This window comes from Phodopus roborovskii, unplaced genomic scaffold (genome assembly GCF_943737965.1).
Source record: "Phodopus roborovskii unplaced genomic scaffold, PHOROB, whole genome shotgun sequence".
Lineage (NCBI taxonomy): Eukaryota > Metazoa > Chordata > Mammalia > Rodentia > Cricetidae > Phodopus > Phodopus roborovskii.
Genome location: NW_026125804.1, coordinates 709914 through 735421, shown reverse-complemented (window position 1 = coordinate 735421; position 25508 = coordinate 709914). Strand labels below are relative to the sequence as shown.

The window sequence follows — 25508 nt, the reverse complement described above, 5'->3', positions numbered from 1 at the left end:
TCCTCCTATCCCTCCGCTTCACTGTCTGTAACAGTTTGTATCACTCAGCAACTAAACTGAAGCTCTCTTATTAGCAACTCTCAAAGGATTTCAATTCTGAACTTTGAAAATAAAATGCCTTTAAGTGAATGGTGCCCACCGGAGTCACAAGGTTTTCTGTATCCCTGGCTGAACTTTTAACTCTTTATATAGTCAAAGATGGCTTTCTGACCATCCTGCCTCTACCTCCCAAGTGCTAAGATTACAAGCAGGTCCCACCCTGTCCAGCCACAGTAATTTTTCATACTGACTGGTAATGTGACAGTTCAAAAACACTTTTTTTATTAAATTATACTCCCATTTCAGATTCTTTCACAAGACACTTTGTTACCAACAATTTTGCCTCTCAACCTTTCTGAGGGGATATAAATTCCTATATGCATTTAATGAAAGCCACGAACTATCTTCCTCATAAATTTATGTGCATAGTTATACACGTGTAGCATTTTGATCCAATTTCAGGAGGTTCGTGGGCCTCATGAAGCCTATGCACTCCATTCTTTTGCTCTATCTAAAAACATCCAGTTCTTTTGCATATGTTATTCCTTCTGCCTAGAATGTTCTTCAGTACTTCACCCATCTGGCTAATTCTTACTTATTCTTTAAGACCCAGAACTCAGGGTGAGTTCACCTGTGCCAGCTCCAGACAGGGCTAGAGCCCTCTGAGATCCCATTCTCTACCCTCTACTTTATTGTGTTCTTTTCTGTCATGATCTTCCCACAACTAACTGGGGATTCACGGATGACAACAATAACCTTGCACAGGCAGCACTCTGTAAGTGCCTACCAAAGTTGTTCCAGGTACTTAGTGATATGGATTCTGAATGAATTCATTTGAATGAAATAATATACTCCTTAGTCAATAAAAACCAATGATGATGTTGGTAGTATTCTGTCTTTTTTTTTTTTTAACAGAGAAGAAAGGGTATTGAAAGCTGTGTGAAGTAAGTTTTCAAGTGACAAGAGTTTGGACAGAGACTGCCATGGTTGTCATGGCAAATACTGGCATAGCATGCCTTAATGCTCTGGACTGTGAGATTACAAGGGAACATCAGCAAAAGAAAAGGTCCAAAGCTCTGGACCTGGGTTCTATTCTCCAAGACCACCTCTTATTCTAATTCTCAAATACGTCATGTGAAGGCCAGGCACGTGGTGCTCTCCTTATCATGTATCCTCCACTATCCTAATGTATTATGAACCCCTGTTTCCCCACATGCTGCCTACGATGGTCAGGGCCAGTCTCTGCTTCAGAACCATCTTCACACATGTATCATGCACACACTTTGCTAGTAGGAAAACAAGATCTGAGTACTCTTTTCTCTTCTGTAGTTGACAGTCACCCGCAGTTTCACATGACCATCTCCAATCCTAAAAACAGCCTTGAGTGGTAAGCAGGCATTAGCCTCATGACTAGATTGAGAAGAGGCCCAGAAGTTAAATGAGTTGCCCAAAGTCACAGAAAGTGGAAAATCTTAACTTAAACTGACTCAACTATCTTTTCCCCAATGAGGCCACCATGTTTGGAAGAGTGAAAAAGAAGACATGGCCATTCTTCATAAAGGAGGAGGATGAAAGAAAGGTTTATTTTTCCAACTCATTAAAAATGTCACCTCCTATAGGAAGCCTTCCCTAGATGCCAGATGGAGTTACACGCCTCTATTCTGGCAGCCAGCTCAGCCCAATTCAGTTCCATTCCAAAGTACACTACGTTTCTTTTCTCCCTGAAAGAGTAGACCTCCCAGAAAGTAGGACCAGACACACTCCATTCCAAAAGAGTAGCACGTGCACTTAGCCACTGACTCATCTCTCCAGTCCCAGGAATATATATATTTTATTTAAAGTGTAGATAAAAGTTATTCCCATCACTTTAACAAGTATATAGACCGGCTAAAGGTAAAGGTTATTCATAAATCCTGTCTTTAGTTAAGAGAAGCATACATTATATAACCCTTTAATTAAGAGGTAGTCAAAGGGCTTGAGACATGGTTCAGTGGTTAAGTGCATTGCTTGCTCTTCCAGAGGACCTGGATTTGATTCCCAGAACATTTATCATCTATAACTCTAGTTCCAAAGCATCTGATACCTTTTTCTGGCCTCTATGGGTACCACACATGTATGTGGTATTCAGACATACAAGCAAAGAAAACACCCATTCATATAAAATAATAAAAAATTGTGAAGACTTGGTCAAGGCTGGTGCTCATTCATAAGAGCATGCTTTTGCAGAGGACTTGAGTTCGACTCCTCACACCCAATGTCAGAAGCTCATAACCTCTCAGCTCTCCATCTAAAGCCTCTGGCCTCTAAAGACACCTGCAAGCAGCCTGATCTATGTAGTGAGTTCCAGGACAGCCAGAACTATATAGTGAGACCTTGTCTCAAAAACAAACAACAACAACAAAGATAACTGCACTCATGTGCATACACACACACACACACACACACACACACACACAGAGAGAGAGAGAGAGAGAGAGAGAGAGAGAGAGAGAGAGAGAGAGAGAGAGAACTAAAATTAAAATGGATTTTTTTAAAAGGAGTGATATTCTACAGAGGTATTTAACAAGGAGTTGCACAACAGATTTTATATTTGCAATCTGGATTGGGCATTTTAGAAAAGGTTTCTGCTTGGCCAAGCTTGGCCCTCTCTGTTAGTAAATCCTCAGAAAAATCTTGCTCTGAGGCACGGTTCTCAGTTTGGAAGAATGTGCACATTCACGATTCTCACACTCACGATATACAGCATCACAAGCCTGTGGTGTCAGCACTCAGGCAGCTGAAGCAGGAGAATCAAGAGTTTCAGGCCAGCTGGTACTAATAGCAAAACCCTGTCTTATAAATCCAAAAAGAAAAAGAGAAATTCTCTTAGCAACTGACAAAGTGGCTCTATAAAAGCAATCAAACAAAAACCTGTATTAACCTGTACTCCAATCAATGTATATAAGAGGTTCTATTTTGTCACAATCTTTCTGGTCTTTTAAAATTTTTATACTTAAAAAATGGTGCTTTGTTAGGTTTCACCTACAGTTTATTAACAAGTAGTAAGGTAAGTGCCTATTCATAGTTACTAGATTTTTTTTCATTGTTGAATCATCAAATGGTATTATTTAAGCATTTTAATTTCTTTGAGACAGGCTGTCCTGGAACTCACTATGTAGTATAGGTAGGTCTCAAACCCATACAGTTCCTCTTATCTCAGATTTCTGAACCTACCATGTCCAACCTAATTCTACATTTTAAATGGGTTAAGTATCTTTATCTTACTGACTTCCAGGACACAATATAAATTTAGGGGCAGTAACATTTTATCTGGTATCTATGTAGTAAACTTTCTACTGCCATTTTATGTTTTAACTTTGTATACAATATCCTTCTCCACACAGTTTCAAATGTTAATGAAGAAAAATATTACTCTATTTTATGGCTTCTGGGTTTTGTTGTTGCTTGAGAAGGGATCTGGATCTCACTATGTTGCTCCTGCTATCCTTTAACTCCTGACTTCAAGTAATCCTTCTGCTTCAGCTTCCTTAGTATCTGGGACTACTGGCATGCACCATCACAGCTGTCTTGGCCTCTAGATTTTGTTTTGTTTTGTTTTTTGTTTGTTTGTTTCTAGACAGGGTCTCACTATGTATCCCTGGCTGCCCTAGAACTCACTCTGTAGACCAGGCTTGCTTCGAACTCATAGAGATCTGTCTGCCTCTGCCTCCCAAGTGCTGGGATTAGGGGCATGCACCACTCACTGCACCCAGCATTGTCTTCTTGGTTTGAAAGTCTCACATTGCAAGGCTTACTGTATCTTAATATTATAATTAAAATATTTCAGATTTTCTTCTGGTAATTCTACAACTATATCTTCACATGTGTTACTGGCCTGAAATGTCTTTTTCATCACAAACTAATTTACCATTTCAACATGTGGGTTTGTGCCTGAACTCCCTATTTTGTTCTATTTTATCTTCCTTTATTTCTGTGACGATACAATATTTGTAATTACTGGAGTCTTAAAATTTTTAGATTTATTTATTTTATTATTGTATGTGTCCTGCACATCACATGTACCTATGGAGGTCGGAGAAGGGTATTAGATCACCTAGAACTGGATTTAAGAATGGTTGTGAGCACCATGGGGTTGCTGGGAATTGAACCCAGACCCTCTGCAAGAGCAAGCCGTGTTCTTAACTATTGAGCCCTCTTTCCAGTCCATTAATACACTCTTATGGTTAGGTTTAGATACATCTAATAGGCAAAGCTCCTATATTATTCCTCTTTTCAAAGATTTCTTAATTAATGAACATTTACTCTTTCAAATGAAATTTAAAATGCAATTGCTCAAAACCAAAGAACATATCATTGAATTTTTTATGACAAGTGCATTGAACATTTTGATCAAATTTGGGGAAAATATCATTGCTAACCATATTGAACCATTTCCTCCTTGAATAGAAGACAACCCTTGATGTAGAAAAGTCTTACAGCCCTCAATAAAAATGTATGGCTCTCTCCAAAATATATTTTCTATTTCATGTAAATTTCTAGGGAGTTTGTAGACTTTTTATTACTGTGAAAAGTATATTTTTCTATTACATCTTTTAGTTAGATACTACTGGTATTCAGAAATGCTAATGTTTGGGGAACATATTTGCCCTGTACGTACCTATCACGCTTAGTAGTTTAAAGAAAATTTCATTTTATTCTCTTTGACTAATTAGACAATCATATCATCTTCAAATATGCTAATTATGAGTCATTCTAATATTTACACTACTCATCTATTTTTAAATCCCACTGTTTATAATTGGAATGAAATATACATATGTATGAAATTGCCAAACAACAAATTCAATAAAAGAAATACCACTGTTTAAAGTTTCTAAAAATTATTAATTAAATAATAGTGATAGCAATCATTCTTATTTTGTTCTTGAATAGAATGTATTAAGTGCTTCATTTTTACATTTGATGATTATCTCTGATTTCTGATAAAAAACAAACCTTTTCAAAGTTTTCACTAATTCCTAGATTAATGTATTAGCTATCTTTTGCTGTGCAATAAATTATTCCATTGTAGCAAGAGAATATAGTGTAAATTTATCAGAACATTTTCCAGCATTAAGTTAATTAAATGATCTTTCCTATAAAAGAGAACTATTGCAATAAATTATAATAGCAAAGTTCCTAACATCATCATTATTATTATTTCAATACATATGGGTGTTTTTCTTGCCTGAATGTCTATGTGCGAAGTGCATGCCTGGTGCCTGCATAGACCAGAAGAGAGCATTGCATCTCTTGTAAGTGGGGTTACAGAAATTTATGAGTTGCCAAGTAGGTATGGGTAATTGAACTCATGTCCTCTGGAGGAACAGACAGTATTCTTAACCACTGAGCCATCTCTCTAGCCACCAGGGTTCCTAATGTTAAACAATCCCTGCACTCCTAGGAAGCCTTCATTGTTAGATATTCTCTCTCTTTAAAAGGTTTCATGTAGCCTAGAGTGGGTTCAAACTAGCCATGTAACCAAATCTGACCTTGAGCCCTTCATCATCTGGCCTCTACCTTCCATTCCAAGTGCTGGAATCACAAACCTATGCCACTAAGGCAAGAAAGATATACTTTTAATTCTCTAATGCATTTGATTTAATAATATTCTATTACAACATTTGTTACATCAGGTATGGGGGCACAAGGTTGAAACTCCAGAACTTAGGAGGTAGAGGCAGTAGAAACACAACATGGAGGGCAGCCTAGATGACATAGTGATTTCTAAGTCACCTGAGTAACTTAGTAAGATAAAGGAAAACTGGGCTGGAGACATAGCTCAGTCTAACATGCACAAATGCCCGAATTAAATTCCGTACTGATAGATAACAAATAAGTAAACACATAATTGTGGGGGGGGGGTGTGGACAAAATCCTAGAGCTTTGTGTTTTTCCATTTAGCTTTATCTCCAGCCCTGTTCTGCCTTGTTTTTGAGAAAGGGTCTCTCTACATTGCCCAGGCTGACTTCAAACTCCTAGGCTAATGCAACATTCTTGCTTTAGTCTCTTGAGTATTGGAGACTGTGGGTGTACCAGTGAACACCCAGTTACCTAGCCTTACAACACGAACTGCAAGATGGTTATCTTCTCCTATTTCTGACCTTGCAAGATTTGATGGAACTTTCAGAACCTCCAGAAAAACAACTGGACATGGTATGATTTCTCAAGAGAAAAAAAATTGATCACTTTTTTCATTTTATTCATCTTTTCCATTCTATTCAGGGTTTTTTTGTTGTTGTTGTTTTGTTTTGTTTTTTGTTGTTGTTTTTTGCCCTTTCATAGGTAGTTGCAGTAATTTACATGCTCCTAGAAAAATCACCCAAATAAATTACATTTCATGTTTCTTGGTATAAACACACACACACACACACACACACTGCATTTTCTTATAACTTTTTTAAAAATCTCATCAGAATTTATGATAAATCTCTTTTAAAAAAATCTTATTTTGTTTAATTTTTTTCTTTCCCCCAGTCTTATCTGTTAGAGGATCAAAACTTTTGTTTCCTGTCTCATTGATTTCTAGGTTCAATCTATAGTAATTAGTATATTCTGTTTTCCTCTTTTTGTTCTTTTTCTAGCTTCTTATGTGAAATGATGAGCTCATGTCATTTAACCTGCCTTGATCTCCAATGAAAAGCACTGGGACAGCTGGGACTATAGCTGAGCAATAGTGTTTGCCTAACACTTGTGAAGCCCAAACTTCAATTTCCAGCACCACAAAAATAACTAACTGAAAAAAAGCACTGGAAACTATAGATATTCTTCTAAAGCCCCTATGGACATACCTCATACATAGGTTGTGAAATTTAATGAGCTCCCAAATTAATGTATCATAAATAGTCAATAAATTCCATTCTTACTCCCTTTTAAATGCAAGGTGTTTTGTTTATTTGTTGAGATGGGATCTCACTATGTAGTCCCAACTAGCCTTGAACTCACTATGTGCACCAGACTGGCTTTGAACTCACAGAGTATTGATTGGGACCAAGGTGTAAGGCACCATATTATCGGGTCCCCCCCCCTTTTTTTTTTAATAATTTTTACTTAAATTAAAAGCAATTTTATTTTACATACCAATCCTAGTTCCCTCTTCCTCCTGTCTTCCTACTCCCCCCATCATCCCCCCATCCCACCCCACATCCACTCCTCAGGGAGGGTGAAGTCTTCCATGGGGATCATCAAAGTCGGCCACATTGTTTGGGGCAGGACCTAGTGTATCTAGATTAAGAGAGTGTCCCTCCATAGGGATGGGCCTCCCTTTTTTAAAATGTGGCTGTTAATACTTCCTTTTGTTGAATTTTAATCAGAAATACAAAACAGGATTTCTGATTAACTTGGAAATACTGCTGTCCTCCAAAAATGTAGGCAGATCGTTCCCTCTGCCTAAACATCCTTCCACAGTCTACTCAAACGGCAAACTGCTATTCATACTTCAGAACATCCTTCAAATGCCACATGTTCCAAGATCAACCACTCCCAGCTATGGAGACAGGCCTCCAGGGATGTATTTCTTTTAAAAAGAATAAAGTGCAAATAGATTCCAAAAGTCCTCTTTAGTCTCCAGACCTGATGTCCCAAGATACTCTCCTCAGACATTCAGATAGCCACTCACTCCACAGTCACTCGGGGGACTAAGGGACATGGGGCAGGGGTGGGGGCATCTGGCAATGATGGTGCATGTTGGTTTGGAAGGGGAAAGGATTGGGGGAGGGTTAGGTCTAGCTCTTACCTGCTCTCTGCCAGCCTGCCTGAGGGGGTAAGCTTCATGGAGTCAAGGACCTGAGTAGGACAGCAATACTGGTGTAGAGTATGAGACGCTGTGGACCTGAGAGACAGCAAGAGACAGGGAAAGAGAGACAGAGAAAGAGACAGGGAAGGAGGGAGAGGCAGGGAGGGCAGTGGGGACAAGGTGGGAAGAGTAGGTGGGGGATGGGGAAAGGGAAGGCTAAGAGGAAAGGAAGAGGAGGGAGGAGGGGCAGGAGGGAGGGAAGGAAGATATGATGGGAACAGGGAAGACAGGAAAGGAAGGAGGAAATAAGAGTAAAGGGAGGAAGAGGAAGAGGAAAGAAAGGGAAGGAGAAAAGGAGGGATGGAGGCATGGAAGGAGAAGGGAGGGAGGAAAGGAGGAAGGGGGAGGGAAAAAGATAGGAAGGAAGGAAGGAAGGAAGGAAAAAGAAAAAAACCACAAAGTCAAGAAAGAGAGGACAGCACTCAACCACAAAGAACACAATGACAACAGGGGGCAGTAGAGACAAGAGCCAGGCTTGGGCCTCCTGTGTTCCAGGTGACTCCGTGGGGACCTGGGTCACTGAGAGACGCTGGGACACCACAGCAGGGAAGGGGGAAAGGAGCCCTCCTCACAGCAGACACCACAGGGGGAAGGTAGGAAGGAAAGCAGAGGGGGGTGAAAGAGAAGGAAAAGAGGTATGGGGAGCGCAAGGGCTCCCCGTAGAGAAAACCCCTCCTACGAGGGAGGGGAGGGGCCCCAACGAGGGGCCTGGGGCAGGTTAGGGTAAGGTGGAGCACTTAAGGAGCAGAGGAAAAGACGGAAACCGAAAGAAACAGAGAAAGAGAAAGAGGAGGGGCTAGACAAAAGACACAGAGAGAAGATAGGGAGAGCCAGAGAATGCCAGAGCAGAGCAGGCTGAGGGCAGAGAAGCTGGCAGGATCTCAGTGGTCTTGGTGACAGGATAGGACTCAGAGCTGGGGTCAGAAGGGCAGGCAAGGTAGAGGGCAGGGTGGTTCCGAGGAGTCTTTTGCTTCCAAGGCTGTAACTGGTCCCCACACATCCCAAGGCTGGGCCCACACCCCACCCCTCTGCTGCACCCCACCCCCACCTCCAGTGCACAGTCTAAAGGCACCTCTGGCACCTGCTTGATGTGATTAAAGTCCAGATAATGGCAAGAGGGAAGAGGAGAGACAGTAAGTAGGGGAGCTAAGGGCCTTGTCCCTGTCCTGTCCAAAAGTGTGGTTGCTGGGGGCGGGGGGGGGTCATACCAAGTGGCCAGAGCCACAACAAGCTGAAAGTACAGCCTGCCCCTCCAGGTCAGCCAGTCCCTGCCTCCACAAGTCCCTAAATGAAGATGGTCAGTATTGGCCTTTCAAGAGCGCAAGTAAAAGTCAGAAATGGGGCTGCAGTCCAGCACAGCCGCCCATTCTCTAATGTAGTACAAGTCAGAAGATGCCCACATTTCTACAGAGAATCTTTGCACGTGAAAATTCTTATCTGAAGCTCTAAATAGCCATCATCATCAGAGTGGCTGTTTCTCAAGTACCCTCTATGTGTCAGTCACTGCCTCTGAGCACAGACACCCGCAGGCTGCTGGAATGTTGGCATCAGAATGTCAGTGGCTGGAGCATGCAGGCTGTTGAGTATGCTAGGCTAGCACCAGGGCAGTTACGGAGGTCACCTCTCATAGGCCACGGACTGTACTGCTTGGGGCTCCAAGGTCCTTACCGAGCTGACTTTCAGATGCCCACAGACGCACCCACTCAAGTCTGCTCCCTCTCCTAAACCAAAGGCCTTCAAGAGTACAAAAAAGGGAGCCAGAAACCAGGAAGCCAGAAGTCAGCTGAATCATCAGGTCAGGCAGTGGGGCTAGGCCTGAGCAGGAAGGGAGGGGATCAGGCTAAGTGGCCCAGGTTCCTACCTGCTGCTCCTCCAGGGGGGTTCCATGTGTCTGGCCCTGTCCCCGGGGCAGCCCCCCTCCCTACTCCCTGCCAGTGCCACTATTCCCACCTCCTCTTCCTCAGCCCTTCCCTAGAAGGAGGAGCCCATGGGGAGGGGCCAGGCCAGCTGGGCTGCAGGCCAGACTGCAATTGGAAACTTTGCTCCTTCCTTGCTCTGCAAGGGCTGGGAATCCCACACAAGAGGAAGCAGTTTAAAGAGCTTGCTTATTCCTCACAGCCAAACTTGGGACTGGGCCTCCTATGTGCATCTCCTCTGCTACTATCCCTACAAGTAACTTGTCTCACCCTAAAAAGCTTGTGTCACAAGGCCTATTTGAATACCCTCTGTAGAAAGTTGAGATACAAAGCTTGGTAGTAGTGACAGAACCCCAAGATTAGGGCTTAATTTGCCTATTCCAAAATCTGGAATCTGTAACAGAGGCTTTTCACAAACACCTTTGATTCAGCACATTTACAGACATATGTAGACTGTCCTAGACAGTGACATCAAGTAAAATTCCAATCACTCGGTTTCAGATATGGGAACGTGGCCCTGAATAATATTCTTTATGACTACAGTATTCTCTCAAAACAAACAAACAAACAAAAACAACAAAACAAACACAACAACAAAACAAACAAACAGAAGAACAGGGAGAAAAAGCACAACCGAACACATGCCATTCAAAATCCAGTGGTTGTTCCTCCAGGAAGACTGTGCAGCCTGATTCTACAGGTCCAACAACTGAAACCTGGAGAGGCACACAGTCTTGGCAGGGTTAATACAACAGGGCACAAGTGGGTGTCTGGTGCCTGCCTACCTACCCACTGCACTCTCTACTCTCTACATGGATAGCACCAGAGAAAACAGAATTTGGGGAGTCTGAAAGATGGGCGCGTTCCTAAAAAAGGATCACAGGTCCAGCTCAGAGCATCCTAGACTTTCATGGCCCCAGAGCCCAGGCTCCTGGCTGTTCTGAGCAGAAGGCTCCTGGGGAGGGCCAGGGTGGTCAGTGATCTAGAAGAAATAGGAGCTGACAGGCCACAGGCCAACCTTCCTGCCTCCCTACCAGGACAACTGGTGCATCCGAGGAAAGCCAAGGCTGCTAGGAAGAGAGAGGGCCTCTATAAACCTGGCATCTATGGGACCTCTGAGGCCTCCTCTCTCTCTGCCCATCTCCTATGACTGGGTACTCAAGTTCTGCTTTGTTCACTTTTCTTGGAAACCTCTCCAGTTCCTGCAGTTGCTTTACCTCTGGCCCAGACCTTCTTGTAGGCCTGACAGGGGTTGAGGACAGAAATTGCAGTCCTGGCTGATAATGCATGGCCTCAGGCAAGCCTCAAGAGCCTACACTGTGGAGCCTAGTAGAGTTCAATGTATGTAACCATTTATCTGGGCATATCCCATGTGCTTCAGTTTGGTTCTCTGCAGAAGAGCACGGTGATTCCCTACTCCATAAGTTTGATTTTGTTTGTTTGAAACAGTCTTGCTATGCAGGCCAAGTTTGCCTCAAATTCCTAATTCTCCTACTTCAGTCTTTCAAGTACTGGCATTACAGGTATGTGCCACCCTGCCATGCTCTGTTTACCTCACAGGGTTGTTTGTTCATTTGTTATGCTTTGTTTTGTTTTGTTTTGTTTTGTTTTGTTTTGTTTTGAAACAGGGTCTTGCTACAATAACCTCTGGCTGGCCTACTACTTGTTATGGAGCCCAGACTGACCTCAGACTCACAGCAATCCTCCTGCTTCAGCTCGCTGAGTGCTGGAATTATAGGTATGTGCCACTACACCTGGCTTACCTCACAGGTTCTTGTCAAGATTCCATAAGCTCAAGTATGCACATGATGATAGAAGAGTGGCTGCTTGAATAAGAGAAGCCAACCCTTCCTTCTCCCAGGGGGGATGAGGGTGGGCGGGGGGACCTTCGAGAAGCCCATTTGTTTCAAGACAAGGAAGAATTCTAGGAAAATACCTGTTAGTGAACTGGGGCCTCTGTGTAATTCAGACCTATCTAAGCATGTTACATAAATTTATATGATGACTCACTAAGGGCTGAACGAATTCAGAGTGAGGAGCTTAATCCAGCCACAGGGTACTGGTGAGTCCTTCATTCGACCCATACTGTGGACTAGGCACAGATTCTAAAGGCACTGTATGTACTGGCTTCAGGAAGCTTATGTCTAACTGAGAGGAGACAGATGTTCTGTTCATGTGGAGGCAAGAGGCAGAAAGAACTCAGTGCAGAAGGACCTGAGATGCTACTTCCAGGAACTATCAAGAGGCCAATGTGGCCGAGTGAAAACTTTACCAAGAGATACACATGAGGCTGGAGATGCAGGAAGTATTCAAGCTGGCAAATCTCTGGAGGCCATGATAGGGGTTTCTTACTTATCCTGGGGTTATTTAGGAAGTCTGTAGTTCATGGTGAGACATGGGAGGGAGTATCTCTAAAACCCCTGGAGCTGGATGAAAAGTACTCTCTGGGAAATACTACTTTCTTGCTTTCATCAGCTACTCAGATGGGTGTGTGACTCCAAAGGGTAAAGAGGCTTTGAACATGAGTCCATGCTTTAAATACCTAGTAAATGAGCTAGTAGTGGGACCTGTAGATCCTTCACTGACCTAGCCCCTATCTCCCACTCTCAGCTAATTTGGGTGGTCTTCCTCCATTTTTTTTTTTTTTTTTTGAGGATTTCACCTCGAAGCCCAGTCTGGCCTTAAACTCCTGCTGCCTGCTCCTTCTCAGTACTATGCTTACAGATAAGTACCACATTTCCCACCACACCTGCATCTCACCTGGGCAGACCTACATCTAATTGTCAGGCATGTGCAGCTTCTCCATGCTTCACTTTAACTCATACTCTCCCTGGGTCTCCACAACCACCTCCCCACCTTGTTCTTCAAAAGTCAGCTAGCAGCTGGATGGAAACCTGCCCTGAGCCCACTAGGCAGCTTCACCTCCCTAGTGCCCTTCCATCCTGCTCGTCCCTCAGTCACCTTTGCACAATACAGTTCACGGGTTCATCTCCTTAATTGGGAAATCTGTAAGATAGGTATCTCATTGAGCCCAGTGTCCTCAGCACTTAGCACAGATCCACCTGGTTACATATGTTGGTGGGAGACAATGCACATAGCACGGGAAGCTGCAAGATGGGCCAGAGGACACTAGAGGGCACTGAAGACACTGTAATACAGTGAAAATAATGGCCTGGCCCAGGGCACATTTCCAGGAGTCCAGGAAGCACCCAAGCATGGCTGCCAAGTCCTGCAGCTCCCTAGAAGTGGGTATGACTGACCGGGGCTCCAGTTCCAGCCTCCTAATGTAAACTTCTAATTTCTGGATCCTTGCTCATAACAGTCCATTCCCCCTGCATGTGTAGCTTTAGTTCCTTACAAGTGCAGGAGCCAACCATCCCTCCCACATGTCTGGCCTGTGATACTGTCCTTTTCATTTCACACCACTCCACCCTCCCTCAGACAACTTCTACTCATCCTCCAAGTGTCAGTTTGGACGTCAGCTTGGGTATCTTCTCTGACTCTCAGGCTGGATTAGGCATCCTTCCTTGATGCTCCCACCACACACCACACTTCTCTTATAATTGTGGGTAATTTTGTTTCCTACCTAGACAATGGGGTCCATCACGAGGCCCATCACTCTATTATGCAACATCCAATTAGTCAGCTGGTGTTGGTAGGTACTAGATAAATCACCCTTGAATGAAGGACAAAATGCATGAATGGATGGATAGATTAATGATCTGGGCAAGTCATTTTATCTCCTCTAGATATACGTTTCCTACCCTTAAACCACCCCTACTTGGCAGAATGGCCATGAAAATTGGAGGTAATGTATGGCAAGTGTTCTCTAACACTACCTGAAATTCAACAGATATATTCAGAACCAAAGCAATAATTAATATTTGGAACAATAAAAACAAAGGAAGAAGAGCAGTTGATAGAGACTCTACCTAAGCCTTGGATAATCTGTCACTTCAATTTAACAGTGAAAACAGAATGGTCATATTTATTAGAATAATAGCAGCATCTCTTATGTGCTGGAACGGAACCAGAAGGCCCCAGATGAGGTAGGAAGACTCTAGTTTCAGCCAGAGAATGCTAGGTCAGGGCCAAGTCCAAGGCTATGGGCATTGCCCTCACATCCGAAGACCAGTCATTACTGGCACAGCTGGTTCATAACTCTTTACTAATAGGTGAAAACTTATCTAAGGGGTCATTAATTCCCTCTGTAATTAATGTAAAAACTGCAGGGTTTGTATTAATGGAAAAGTAAGCTCAAGCGTCACGCTGGTAATATTGATAATGTGTGTCTATAATTATATAGTACAAATAACTATAAATTTAGTCACCGAACAAATAAAACAGAAAAATTCCTAAAGCAACCACGAACTTGGTATCAACTGTACCATCAGTAATATTATGTCAGTTGTTCTGAGGCTATGAAAATCACCACAAACTGGTGGCAATGGTAATTTGCACCATGCATTTAAAAGGTGTTTGGGCCTGGACATGGTGGCACATGCCTTTAATCCCAGCACTCAGGAATGCTCTCAATCTGAGTTCAAGACCAGCCTGTTCTACATAGAGAGGGCCAGGCTAGCCAGAGATACATAATGGGACTCTGTCTCACATAACAACAACAAAACACATTTAAAAGGTGTTTTGATTTTAAATAAAGAAAGAGGGTAGCTCAGAAATAAAGCATATGCCTAGCATAATAAAGTCCTGGGTTCAGTACAAGCATCACAAGAAAAAGTGAAAAATGGTTTTAGATAAAATAGTGTGTTTTGATAGAAGAACATGGAACTTGAAAACAGAGAACAAAGGTCACCTGGAAATAAACAGGAACCAAAAACTGGGTGGATGGGCAATCTTAACATCAGAGGTGTCTACACAGAATATCCCCAGGCTCGGATCTCAAATTTTCATTTGTTTGCTTGTTTTTCAAGACAGGGTTTCTCTTTGTAGCCCTGGCTATCCTGGAACTCACTTTATAGACCAGGCTGCCCTTGAACTCAGAGATCCACCTGCCTCTGCCTTCAAAGTACTGGGATTGAAAGTGTGCATCAGCATGCCCAGCTCCTGACCTCACTTTTGTGCACAGAAAAACTCTGCTGAGTACAGAAGAAACACCAAGCTCTAAGTACTTTACCTGTCTACCCTCATCCATTTCCAAGAGACCAGAAATCCACTTTGCTGTCTTCTATTACCAGAAGCTGGACAGGATCTCTGCAGCTAAATGATAGGGACCTTAAGTCCCACAGCTTCCAGGTTTGTGACCCTGCTAGGGTGCACATCAGCAGAGGAAGCCACATAAAAGAATCAGTGGAAAAAAAGATGAGAGGGGTCAGGTGAGCTATGAGGGGTAAAGACAAGACAGAGGCCCAAGAGATGCACAAGTGATCCAAAGAACAGTCTTGGTCCTTGACTTCTGGTCTTGATTTTGGTTGGTGAAAAGCATGGCTATTGTTCGTTTACTAGTCTTAATTCTGTGAGAAGCAACCTCATGATAGATTCCCCCCTCTCTATTCTTGAGCTAGCACAGGTAATATTGTTCCTTGCAACAAAATGTACCCAAACTAAGACAAGTGAAATTTGGGGATACAAGTGCAGGCAGGGCTTGTAGAAGGGAAAATGTAAGGACATTTATGTCAGGAGAAGTGACTGCAATTATTATGGCATTTGTGTTTGTTTGCCCAAAAGCTCCCTCCCTCATTTCTTGACACTTGCTATCACAGCTACACACTACAGACAGACAGTCACACACAGAGACATTCAGTGACACACAGAGACCAATGCAGCAACCACCAGATATGCTTGCATGCAGACACCCTGCCATGCATGGCCTTGAAGCAGCATGCAGTTGCCCCTGCGCTCATCTCACCAGCAGTGACGCAGAGCCTCCCTGACATGCAGCAATACACACCCACACATATGAACACAGTGGTGCCGCCTGTAAGGCTCAGGGCAAGAGTCGAAGCTTAACTGGGCTCTGCATAGCCTCCCTCCCCAGCTGCCAAGTGACTCATCCCTAGGGCTGCTAATTAAAGCCAGGACAGAGGGGACAGAGGCAAGGGGAGGGGAAGAGAGGGAAGGCAAGTTTATTTTGGTGCCAACCAGGCACTCAGCCAGCTTAGGGGTCACCCACTTCCGGGGGCTGGGCCAAGCGGAGGCAAGAGAACCCAGAGAGGAAGGGGAGAAGAGGAACCATCTCTCTGGAGCTTCCAGAATAAAAGTTCCTCCTTTGAGAAAATTACCCAGCTCCCCTTGGTCCTACCTTCTGTCTTGTTATCGGAAGCCAGATCAATCCCTCCAGACTTCTGTTTTTATGCATTATCACATTCTAAAGCTAGCTTATCTTTGTCTGTAGCAACCTTAGACTAAGAGCTCCCCATGGGCAGGGATCCCCAATTACCTCCTTCTGTGTCACCCTCCTCCCAAACAGATTGTCCAACACAGGCCTGCTACTCTGGGAATAAATGTTCTACATGCTTCAGGAAAGCAATGAAGTTAAACCCACGACACTGTGGTGATTATGAATCTGATGATCTAGATTCCCACCTTAATTTTTACCGTGGGGCAAATTATCTTAGCTTTCAAGCCTTAGCATCCTTGTTTGTAAAATAACAACACTAAGATTATAGTGAAGATCAAATGAGAGACTACATGTAAAGTGTCCAGCCATCACTTGGTAGGGCTGCTGTTGCTGCTCAAAAGGAAAAATCACACCTTCACCCCAGGCTATGGGTAGAAGGAATGATACAGAGGCAAGTTCTAAACCTAGGTCCACCACAGGGTACCAGAAGGACCTCAGACAAATCCCAGGAGCTTACTGAATAGTCTTATGTAAAGTGAGGAATCACAATATGTCACCATAAATGTACCTGCCAAGTATCATGGGGAGAGCCCAGCTCTTAGAAGTAGCTCAATAAATTGCAGCAAGAGGGACCTTTGACTCCCGGGAAGACTAGGATGGAGGAAGCAGTCTGGGTGGATGAGGGCCAGGCTTCCCACACTAGACAGGACAGGAATTGCTTCCCCCTCCCAGCCAGGGAGCAGGTTGCAGGAGGTAAGCAACAAGGCTGGAGAACAGGAAGCAGTAGGAACAGAGAGTTGGGCAGGGTGGGCAGCCAGGCAGAGCTGAACAGGAAACATATGAGAGGGAAAAACTGGACACAGCTGGGGCCGCTCTGGGGATTTTGGTAGTATCTCAGATATGTGAATGGGGGGCGGGCAAGGAAAGACTGTAAGGTCTTAGTCATCCTAGGAGGTCAAAACAAGGAAGACTCTTCAAAATTACCTAAACCAAATTCTCAGTGGGACAGATAGGGACACTGAGGCCCAGAGTGGGAGGCCTCCTCTGGGAACAGAGCCAGCCATTGCTCCTCCTCCCACTTCTCCAGACATCAGTGGCTTCTGTTGCCATGGGGATGTCCCTGGCTCAGAGGGTGTCAGTGACTCCCCTACCCTCCCTCCTTCCCTAGCAACAGGCCACCTCCTCTTGCTCTTATCATTGCATGCCTAGCAACCTCAGCCTGTTCCCAGGGGCCATGGAGTTCCAGCCTGACCTCTTACAGCCATGATTGCCTCTGGGACAGCTGGGACTCCCTCATCTTCTGCTGATGGGAAAAATCTAACCTCTCCTGTCTGTCTGTCTTTAAGTTCTACAGTTGTCCACATTTTGCAGCATGATTCTAAATCCTACAGCTACTAGTCATTAATGAGAAGCTGTGGAGCCCAGCTGGTGGAGCCACTGTTTGATGTCGAACACAGCTTTACTTCAACTTCCTCCAACTCAGAGAAGTCAGAGCCACTGTTTCCATTTCATACGAGAGAAGCAAAGGACAAGAGAATTTAAGTGATGACAAAAATCAGACAGCTAGGAAGCAGGCTGTGCTGACAGCTTCATGATCTTTAGCAACAGCTAGTCTTACTCTGGACTTTGGTTAAGGGACATTTAGGTCTGGCAAATTCTGTTGGGTAACAGGAAACCCAGACATCCATCTTTGCCCCGTGCCCCATCACCAGCTGTTCAGATTTAATTCAATACTGAGGGGGTCCTAAAGCGCATGGGCCCTAATGTGTGTGGGGGGGTTGTGTTCTACCTACCCTACTCACCCCTTGCTATTCAGTTTTCATTCTAGCTGAGACTTAGACTTCTTGACATTTCTTCCACTACCCAACTTTTCCACCTACACATGCACCCATGTATGTACACACTTATGAATGCAGGTGCTTCCTGGATAAGGAAACTAGGGTTCTATAAGAGACAAACAGATTTGCCCAGTCAAATAACTGGAAAGCAACCTAGCCCAAAATGGAGCCCTTGGCCTGGATCCAAAGGTTCTACTCCTTTTTTTTTTTAATGCCACAGAGCCTACTTTCCTTAGTTCCTGGTCACTTAGGTGTGTACATAGGACACCTACACCACACCTTAGGATAAATGGTGCCAACACAAAAATTATGAACTTATTTAAAATATCATGAAATTGGTTGTATGTTTGTATGTGTGTATATGGATACACAAAGATGTGTGTGTGTGTGAGAGAGAGAGAAAGAGAGAGAGAGAGAGAGAAAGAGAGAGAGAGAGTAGGCTGGAGGCTGCTAACAGATGTCTTCTTCAATTGCTCTTCTCTAGTTTTGAGACAGAGTCTCTCACTGATTTTTTAGGATTGCTGGCCAGCGAGCTCCAGGGATCTCTGTCTCCCTGGCACTGTGATTACCAGAGCATGCATCACGCTCAGCTTTTTATATGGCTTCTAGGCATCAGCCTGAGGCCCTCACACTTATATAGCATGTCATCTCCCCAGCTGCTACTATGAGATTTTTTGCATTGTTTTGTAAACATCAGTTTACATGGTTCTCATGTGTGAACTTTGTAGATGACAACATCATGTCACATGCTTGAAGAGATCTGTGGCACGTCCTTGACCCAATCAGGGTTCTGACCTTCAGGAGTTGTTCTTTCCTGCCCACATCTATTTCAGTCCAACTGACTGGTCCATGGCTTTAAGCACCTCCCTTGCTTTCCTACTCATGATGACTCTACAACTCCTTATATGAAATCAGTCCTGTGCAGCCCTGCCTGCTTAGATACCATCTACTCCGAAAGCACTCCCTAACTGTAGTGAACTTGAGAAGTTGATGTGGAGACTGAAAGGATCCTCAAAGAGACCCATCCAACTGTGTCCAAACAAAAGGGTCTGCCCACTATTCTGTAAAATTTGGTTTTGTATATGCTATTGCTGTAGGTCCTTCTGCCACCCTATAGCTACCGCTATAGCCTGAGTTTGATCTGCCTGCTGAGTCCTCAATGCTGCTATAGCCTCCTTAAATATGAGCCCAGTATACATACCAGGAAGCAAATCTGAGTAAAATCAACACTAGCTTCAGAGCCAGAGCCTAGGACATGAATAAGAGGAATGCCACTCTACCCATTGATCTTCTTTCCCTGGATGAAGTGCTGACCCCTTGGGCTTTCCTCTTTCTCATTTGTTTTTTTGAGACAGGGTCTCACATACAGCTCTGGCTGTACTGGAACTCACTCTGGAGACCAGGCTGGCCTTGAACTCACAGAGATCCACCTGTCTCTGCCTCTCAAGTGCTGGGATTAAAGGCATGTGCCCACCACTGCCAGGCTCCTTTTCATCATTTGTAAATCAAACATCATAATCCATGCCTAATGCAGCTGCTGTGAGCATTAAAAAGATCATATTTAGAGTGATTAGTATATGAAGAATCAATGGTAATTATTATGATTACTAATATTTGGATGATGGCAAGGATGATCATCAGCTACAAAGCTGTCAAAAAGTCCTATGTGACAGTATAGGCAGGAATCTGGGCTTGGTGCCAAGCAGACTGGAGTTTGAATCCTGGCTTGCTTCCTCAACTGTAAAACACAGACGATAAGGCCATCACAGGTTCCATCCACAGTGTCACTGGGTAGATCAAATAAAACAAATGCTTGACAAGTTCTGTAACTTATAAAGGCCCAACATATGCCATCACGTGACTCATGATTATGGTTATTATTAAACACCATGAGCTAAAGGTTCCAGGAACTCCCTAGCTGGGAGGAGCTGACAACTAGAGATGTGTTCAGTCTGGTTCCTCAACAAGTTAGCAGGCACACCAACTCAGATGCCTATGGGAGGCCTGGGCTTGAGGTCATCCCAGGCTGCCTTTCTCCAAACCCACAGTAAGGACATTGAGATCTATGCCCTTTCTTAGGCAAGTGTCCTCCTAAGTGCTAGAACAAGCTGTGCCTGGCCATGCTCCTTGGCTGCATGCAAGGATTAATTATGTGCCATCACAGACCTCTTGCCCAGACACCAGGGCTGACGATATTCACCACATTCTCACTGATTTACTGCTAGTCTCAGCATGTGTCACATACACACTCCCCCACACACATCCCTCCCCTTGGACCTGGACATCAATGTGTTCACCCAAGACCTCTTGCAGGGGATGCTAGGACAGACTGTACACAGGCAACTTCTGTGGCCAGACCCATGGTCACTAACTTGCATGATTGGAACTGTGCTGTTACATATGGTTGGGCAAGCTGTGCCCACCCAAGGGTTGAGAGCTGAGAGGTAGTGACTGGGGGTTCACATCCCATTTGTGCCAACCCAGAAAGCCCGATGAGCAAGGGTCACAGGAAAGGGACCATATTTCCAATTTACCCATTCAGAAGGAAGAACAGCTCCTGAAGTGAATTGTTTTTTATTATCACCAAGATGTCATACTGATTAGTACAGGTCTGAAGAGCACTGACTGTCCCCACTGTGTGCCTCTGCTGCCTGGGCCCATATCATTTCAAAAGCTATAGTTCCCAGTCCAGATACTAAGACTAAACCACACTCTGAACCCCCCTCCCCATCCCTACATTATCCCTATTTTTAACACTTCTGCCTTCTGTGGGGTTTCTGACAGATGAGGGTCCAGTTTTACTTCTGCTTCCTCGACTGATAACCTTTAAACCTTGCCAAAGCTTGTCAACTTGTTACCGTATTATTTCTCCTTGTACCCTTGTTACCATATATATATATATATTTCTAATGTCTAGAATGTATCACATCTAAAGTCAACCTAAGTCCCATTACTTGAGACTGGCACGATTCAGGATAGAGAGGGAAAATAAGACAAGGTAAGCCCAGCATCCATTGTTCCCTTTTCTCCTGAAAGAAGAAAGTAGAAAATTTCCTGGGTCTGGAGCTGACATCCCAGGCACCAGCTTCTTATGTGCCCCTGCACTGTGTGGCAAAGCTCTCAAGTCCCCTAGGATTGCAAAGACTGAATAACTGTCTTTAATGCCATCATGCCTATGCCTGCCACGTTCCCCCTGCCCTCCCTTCCATTCCACACCCACCTCTAATACCAATGGGGAAAGAACCCTGCCATTGACCCATGCCCATGGATCCCAAAGTAACAACCAGAGAACCCCTCCACCCCAGGCCCAATCCCATCCCCCAAGTACTACTAAAGAAACACGGTACTAACCTGACTGTTCTGGAATTCTCACCATCAGATCTGAAAGAGAAACAGGAAATAAACAACAGTCAATATAGGCTCACCACTCTTTCTCCCTATCCCACCTTGAGGTCCAACATATGTTATGAAAGCACAAACATATGTGTTTCATTCGTGCATGGAAAACAGCAAGTGCAAATTCCATGATGGTGAGTTGCTTAGTCAGTTGGATCAACAGGAAGAAGGACTGGTTGGCTAGGTAAGCAAGCAAAGGGCCACTAGGAGTATGTGAAGTCAAGGAGGTAGTAGCAGTCACCATGAGTGTGGCTTTCCTTTGGGTGTGGCCTGAGAAGCAGCCAGAGATGACCAGGTTCAGACATCGTCTCTGCTACTTACTATCCCTGGGACTTGGGCAAGTTACTTCATCTCCGTGTCTGAACCTCAGTTTCCCTCAGTTCCCCAGCAACACAAGGTTGATTCTCATAGAGCTGTTGGGATGATTAAGCTCTTTGGAACCAGGCAGACAAATGGCAGATATTATTAATAAGACACAAGAGGCTTTGCCAACCGCCTAGTCCGACCTGCTTATTTTCCAGCTGAAGAGAATGAAGCTGAGCGGGTAAATGAGTCAGCGGCTGGGCTCCTTTCTACTATACTGGGCTGCCTTCTTCATTACACAGGGCCCCAGATGCAAGAGAAGGGTGAAAGAGAATGGTGTGAGGGCCAGCTCTGAGGAAGGCCAGGAAACCAAGACCACTGCCCTCCCCTCTCACTCCTCCTCAGGAAGAATTGTGCTGTGCAGGCACATTGTAAGCAGTCACATGGCTATTAAGTGTGCATGTATGTGTGCACATGCACTTGTGTAATGGAGGTTAGGCCAGAGGAGCTATTATACGGGGAGAGAAAGAAGAGAAAGGAGAACCAGGGCCCCTTGGAATGGGAGAGTATGGGAAGTAATCTTCCTCCCTCTTCACAACCACACCTCTGGTCCTCTCCCAGGCTGAACTGCAAAAGGCACAGAGATGAACGCATGAGACTTGTCTTCAGCTGAGAGAGCCAAGATATAATCTTAGTTTTTTTTGGGGGGGTGTTATCGATATGTATGTTGAGGGTAATTTAGAAGAGCATTTGATAACAGAATGATTGCTTGCTGGTGCTCTCCCCCCTCCCCCGAAGGTGGGACAGGCAAGCATTAGGGTGCTGAGTGCTTACTAGACACATTATCCTGAAGACGTCACCTTGCTATGTAGGACCTCAAATTCTCCACTCAGCAAATGAGACAGTATGGGCCAGTGACAAGAAACCCTCCCTTCATGGAATGGCTTTGAGGTTCAAAGTGCATGTTCATTTGATGACAGTGGAACTGATCTGTTGCCTTTTTGTCCCCTTAAAGGTATAGAAAAGCAAGACCACAGTGCACCTTATTACTAAAACTTTCCATTGCACTCTATAGCAACAAGCACAGTTATTATCAGGTATAAAGTCTAAGGAGCCAAACTTAAACGAGTCCCTAGCTACCTACAGAATGGGAGCCAGAACTCTCAGCATCTCTAACACTAATCCCCTGCTCCAGGGAGGCTGATCTACAAACACCCATCTCAAAGCCAGAACACATGTATTCAGTTGCCTATCCCTTAGGTTCTAACCTGGAAAGACAACTACCTACTCAAGAAGTTTAATTTTATCATTATCATCATGAACCATCATTGAGCATCTCCTATGTACCAATCATAGTATTGCTGCTTCCAAAGTATTCCTCTGATGTGCCACAATCCTCAAGATGGCAGTGGGGTTCGAGTAAATGTCCAAGTCCAGATGTAGAGTGTATTAGGCAATTTTTCTCATACTGGACTGATTCTTCCTAGTTTGGGAGGACATAGCCTCATAAGATCCAAACTGGGAGTACATCCCACCTCACGGGTCTATCACTAAGCATTTAATTATATATGGATAATAATAATGCTGGTCAGTTTTTGTTAATTTGATACAAAACTAGACATATTTGGGAAGAGAGAATCTTAATTAAGAAAATGCCTCCATAAAATTGCCCTGTAGGCCAAGTCTATGGGACATTTTCTTGATTAATGATTCATGTGGGAAGGTACAACCTATTGGGGAGGTGCTACTCCTGGTCATGGGATGTATAGGAACACAGGCTGAACAAGCCACAGGGATCAAGCCAGAAAGCACTGTTCCTCTATGGCCTCTGCATCAGTTTCTGCTTTTGAGTTCCTGTCCTGACTTTCTTTAGTGATGGACTGTGATGTAGAAGTGTAAACTAAAATAAACCCTTTCCTCTCCAAAGGGTCATTGTGTTTTATCACATCAATAGAAACTCTAGGACAACAATCATCAATATAGTGCTATCTGGCACTTCTTCAGGGAACAGTACCTTGACCAATGGTCAATCTGCCTCCTACTTCGTGAAGCTGGGCCACCATTCTTCTGGGGGAGAGGATAAAGTGGTAGAAGTTACGATGGTTATGATTTGGTTTCTAACAGGCAGTGTTAACTTTAGTAAGTCTCCTCTCTGGACTTTTGTTCCTCATCTGTAAAATTATGGAGCTGTGTTAGTTGAGTTCTAAGCACCCTTTAGGCTTTAAAATATCTATTTTCTGCCAGGCAGTGATAGCCTGGCACCTTTAATCCGAGCACTTTGGAAGCAGAAGCAGGCAGATCTCTGAGCTCAAGGACAGCCAGGTCTAAAAATAACCCTGTCTCAGAAAAAAAAATTACTTTCTTTAGAATCCCAAAGTTTATTTCTTTTGTCAACTAGAGTCAGCTATCCACATGTGGAGCCAAAGACCCAGGGACCACACCCCACTTTTTTTTTTAACTCAAGTCAGTAGAAGGAAATGTCTGTCTGTCTATTCATCCATCCATATGTATGTATTACGCACACACACATATCAGCCTGTTTGTGTGTCCCCTAATGAGTAGACTTGGATAATAAGGCTACAATTTCAAGCCAGGCGTTGGTAGCACATGCCTTTTGTCCCAGCACTCGGAGGCAGAGGCAGGCAGATCTCTGAGAGTTTAAGGCCAGCCTGGTCTACAGAGCTAGTTCCAGGACAGGCTCCAAAGCAATACAGAGAAACCCTGTCTCGAAAAACAAAACAACAAAGACAGAGTGAGAGAATAGAAAGAAAGGAAGACTACAATTCCTAAAAGTAAGCTTGAGAAATCTCATTGGAGACCCAGATACCTAGAGTATGGTCTAGAAGGGAAGGGGTCCTAATGAGAATGGCACCTTGACTCCATATATACTTGCTGGATGGGGAGGGGTCTTTAAAGTTTGGGACCCAGGCCCATTTCTTGGTACAATTCACCATATTGGGATTTGTACTAAACAGCCCAAGATCCTCCTTCTATGGCTTCCTTAGCTAGATCCTGCTTTGCAGTCCAGAGGGTAGGGATGCTTCATGGGCCAAGGCCTTCAGGATCTGTGACCAGCTTTCACTGCAAACCCCACTAAACAAACACATTGGTTCCCAGGATATCCATTGGGGCATTTCATTCATAGCTCTTTTGGTATACTGATCTTCACTTCTGAACAGCTTTTTTAAAAATTGTGCACTGAATGCATTCTTACATTAGAAAATCTAGGAACCCTTGAAAAAGAAAAGGAGAAAATGTGCGTAATTACATCACAGAGGCAGCGACCACTCTGAATAGTTGTTCTATTCCTCTCACTCTCTGCATTTCTTCATGTAGTAGAAATGATTCTACAATGTATGATTTTTATTGATTTTTCTTACATGTTTCCCCATGTAACTGAATATTCTTCGAGACCATTATTTTGATTTGCCATGATACAGTTAATCACCCTCTGAATGTAGAGAATGGATGCAGCCATATTTTTCCATTACTTTAAATTGTGCTTTGGTAGACTTTCTTTCACACACAGCTTTAAATCAACACATGGCTCTTAGGAAACTAACCTTATATAGGAACAATTGCATTCAGCTTATTACTCTTTCTAGACTGTCATTCCCTCTAGCTATGTCTGGTCTTAGAGTCATTCGTTCATTCATTCACTCCATTAGCACATATTCACTCGGTACTCCTATGACCAGATCCCAAGCTAGGGCTATGGGAAGAAATGAGGCATAGCTCCAGACCACCATAAGATGTGTCAGTCATGCTTGAAATAGGCAATTTCAGAGCACTCTGGTTATGGCTCAGACGGAAGGAAGAAGTGGCTATGAAGGGAGAATAGAGAAGGGTCTCCTTAACCCACCCTATGGACATGAACACAAACT

General features: G+C 43.9%; 1 protein-coding gene across 5 annotated transcripts in view; it reads right to left on the bottom strand.

The window, feature by feature from the left end:
* The window catches only part of Iqsec2 (IQ motif and Sec7 domain ArfGEF 2), an 81485-nt gene that overhangs the window by 37418 nt on the left and 18559 nt on the right, over window positions 1–25508 (bottom strand). For 2 of the 5 annotated variants that reach the window (XM_051178694.1, XM_051178698.1), the window contains exons 2-3: window positions 21277–21306; window positions 7814–7909 (exon numbers count right to left, since the gene is read on the bottom strand). In XM_051178694.1, coding sequence (XP_051034651.1) covers window positions 7814–7909; window positions 21277–21306 — 126 coding nt within the window. Of the gene's footprint in view, window positions 1–7813; window positions 7910–9734; window positions 9828–21276; window positions 21307–25508 lie in introns of those variants that run through there. The other 3 variants (XM_051178696.1, XM_051178695.1, XM_051178697.1) reach the window with 3 other exon arrangements.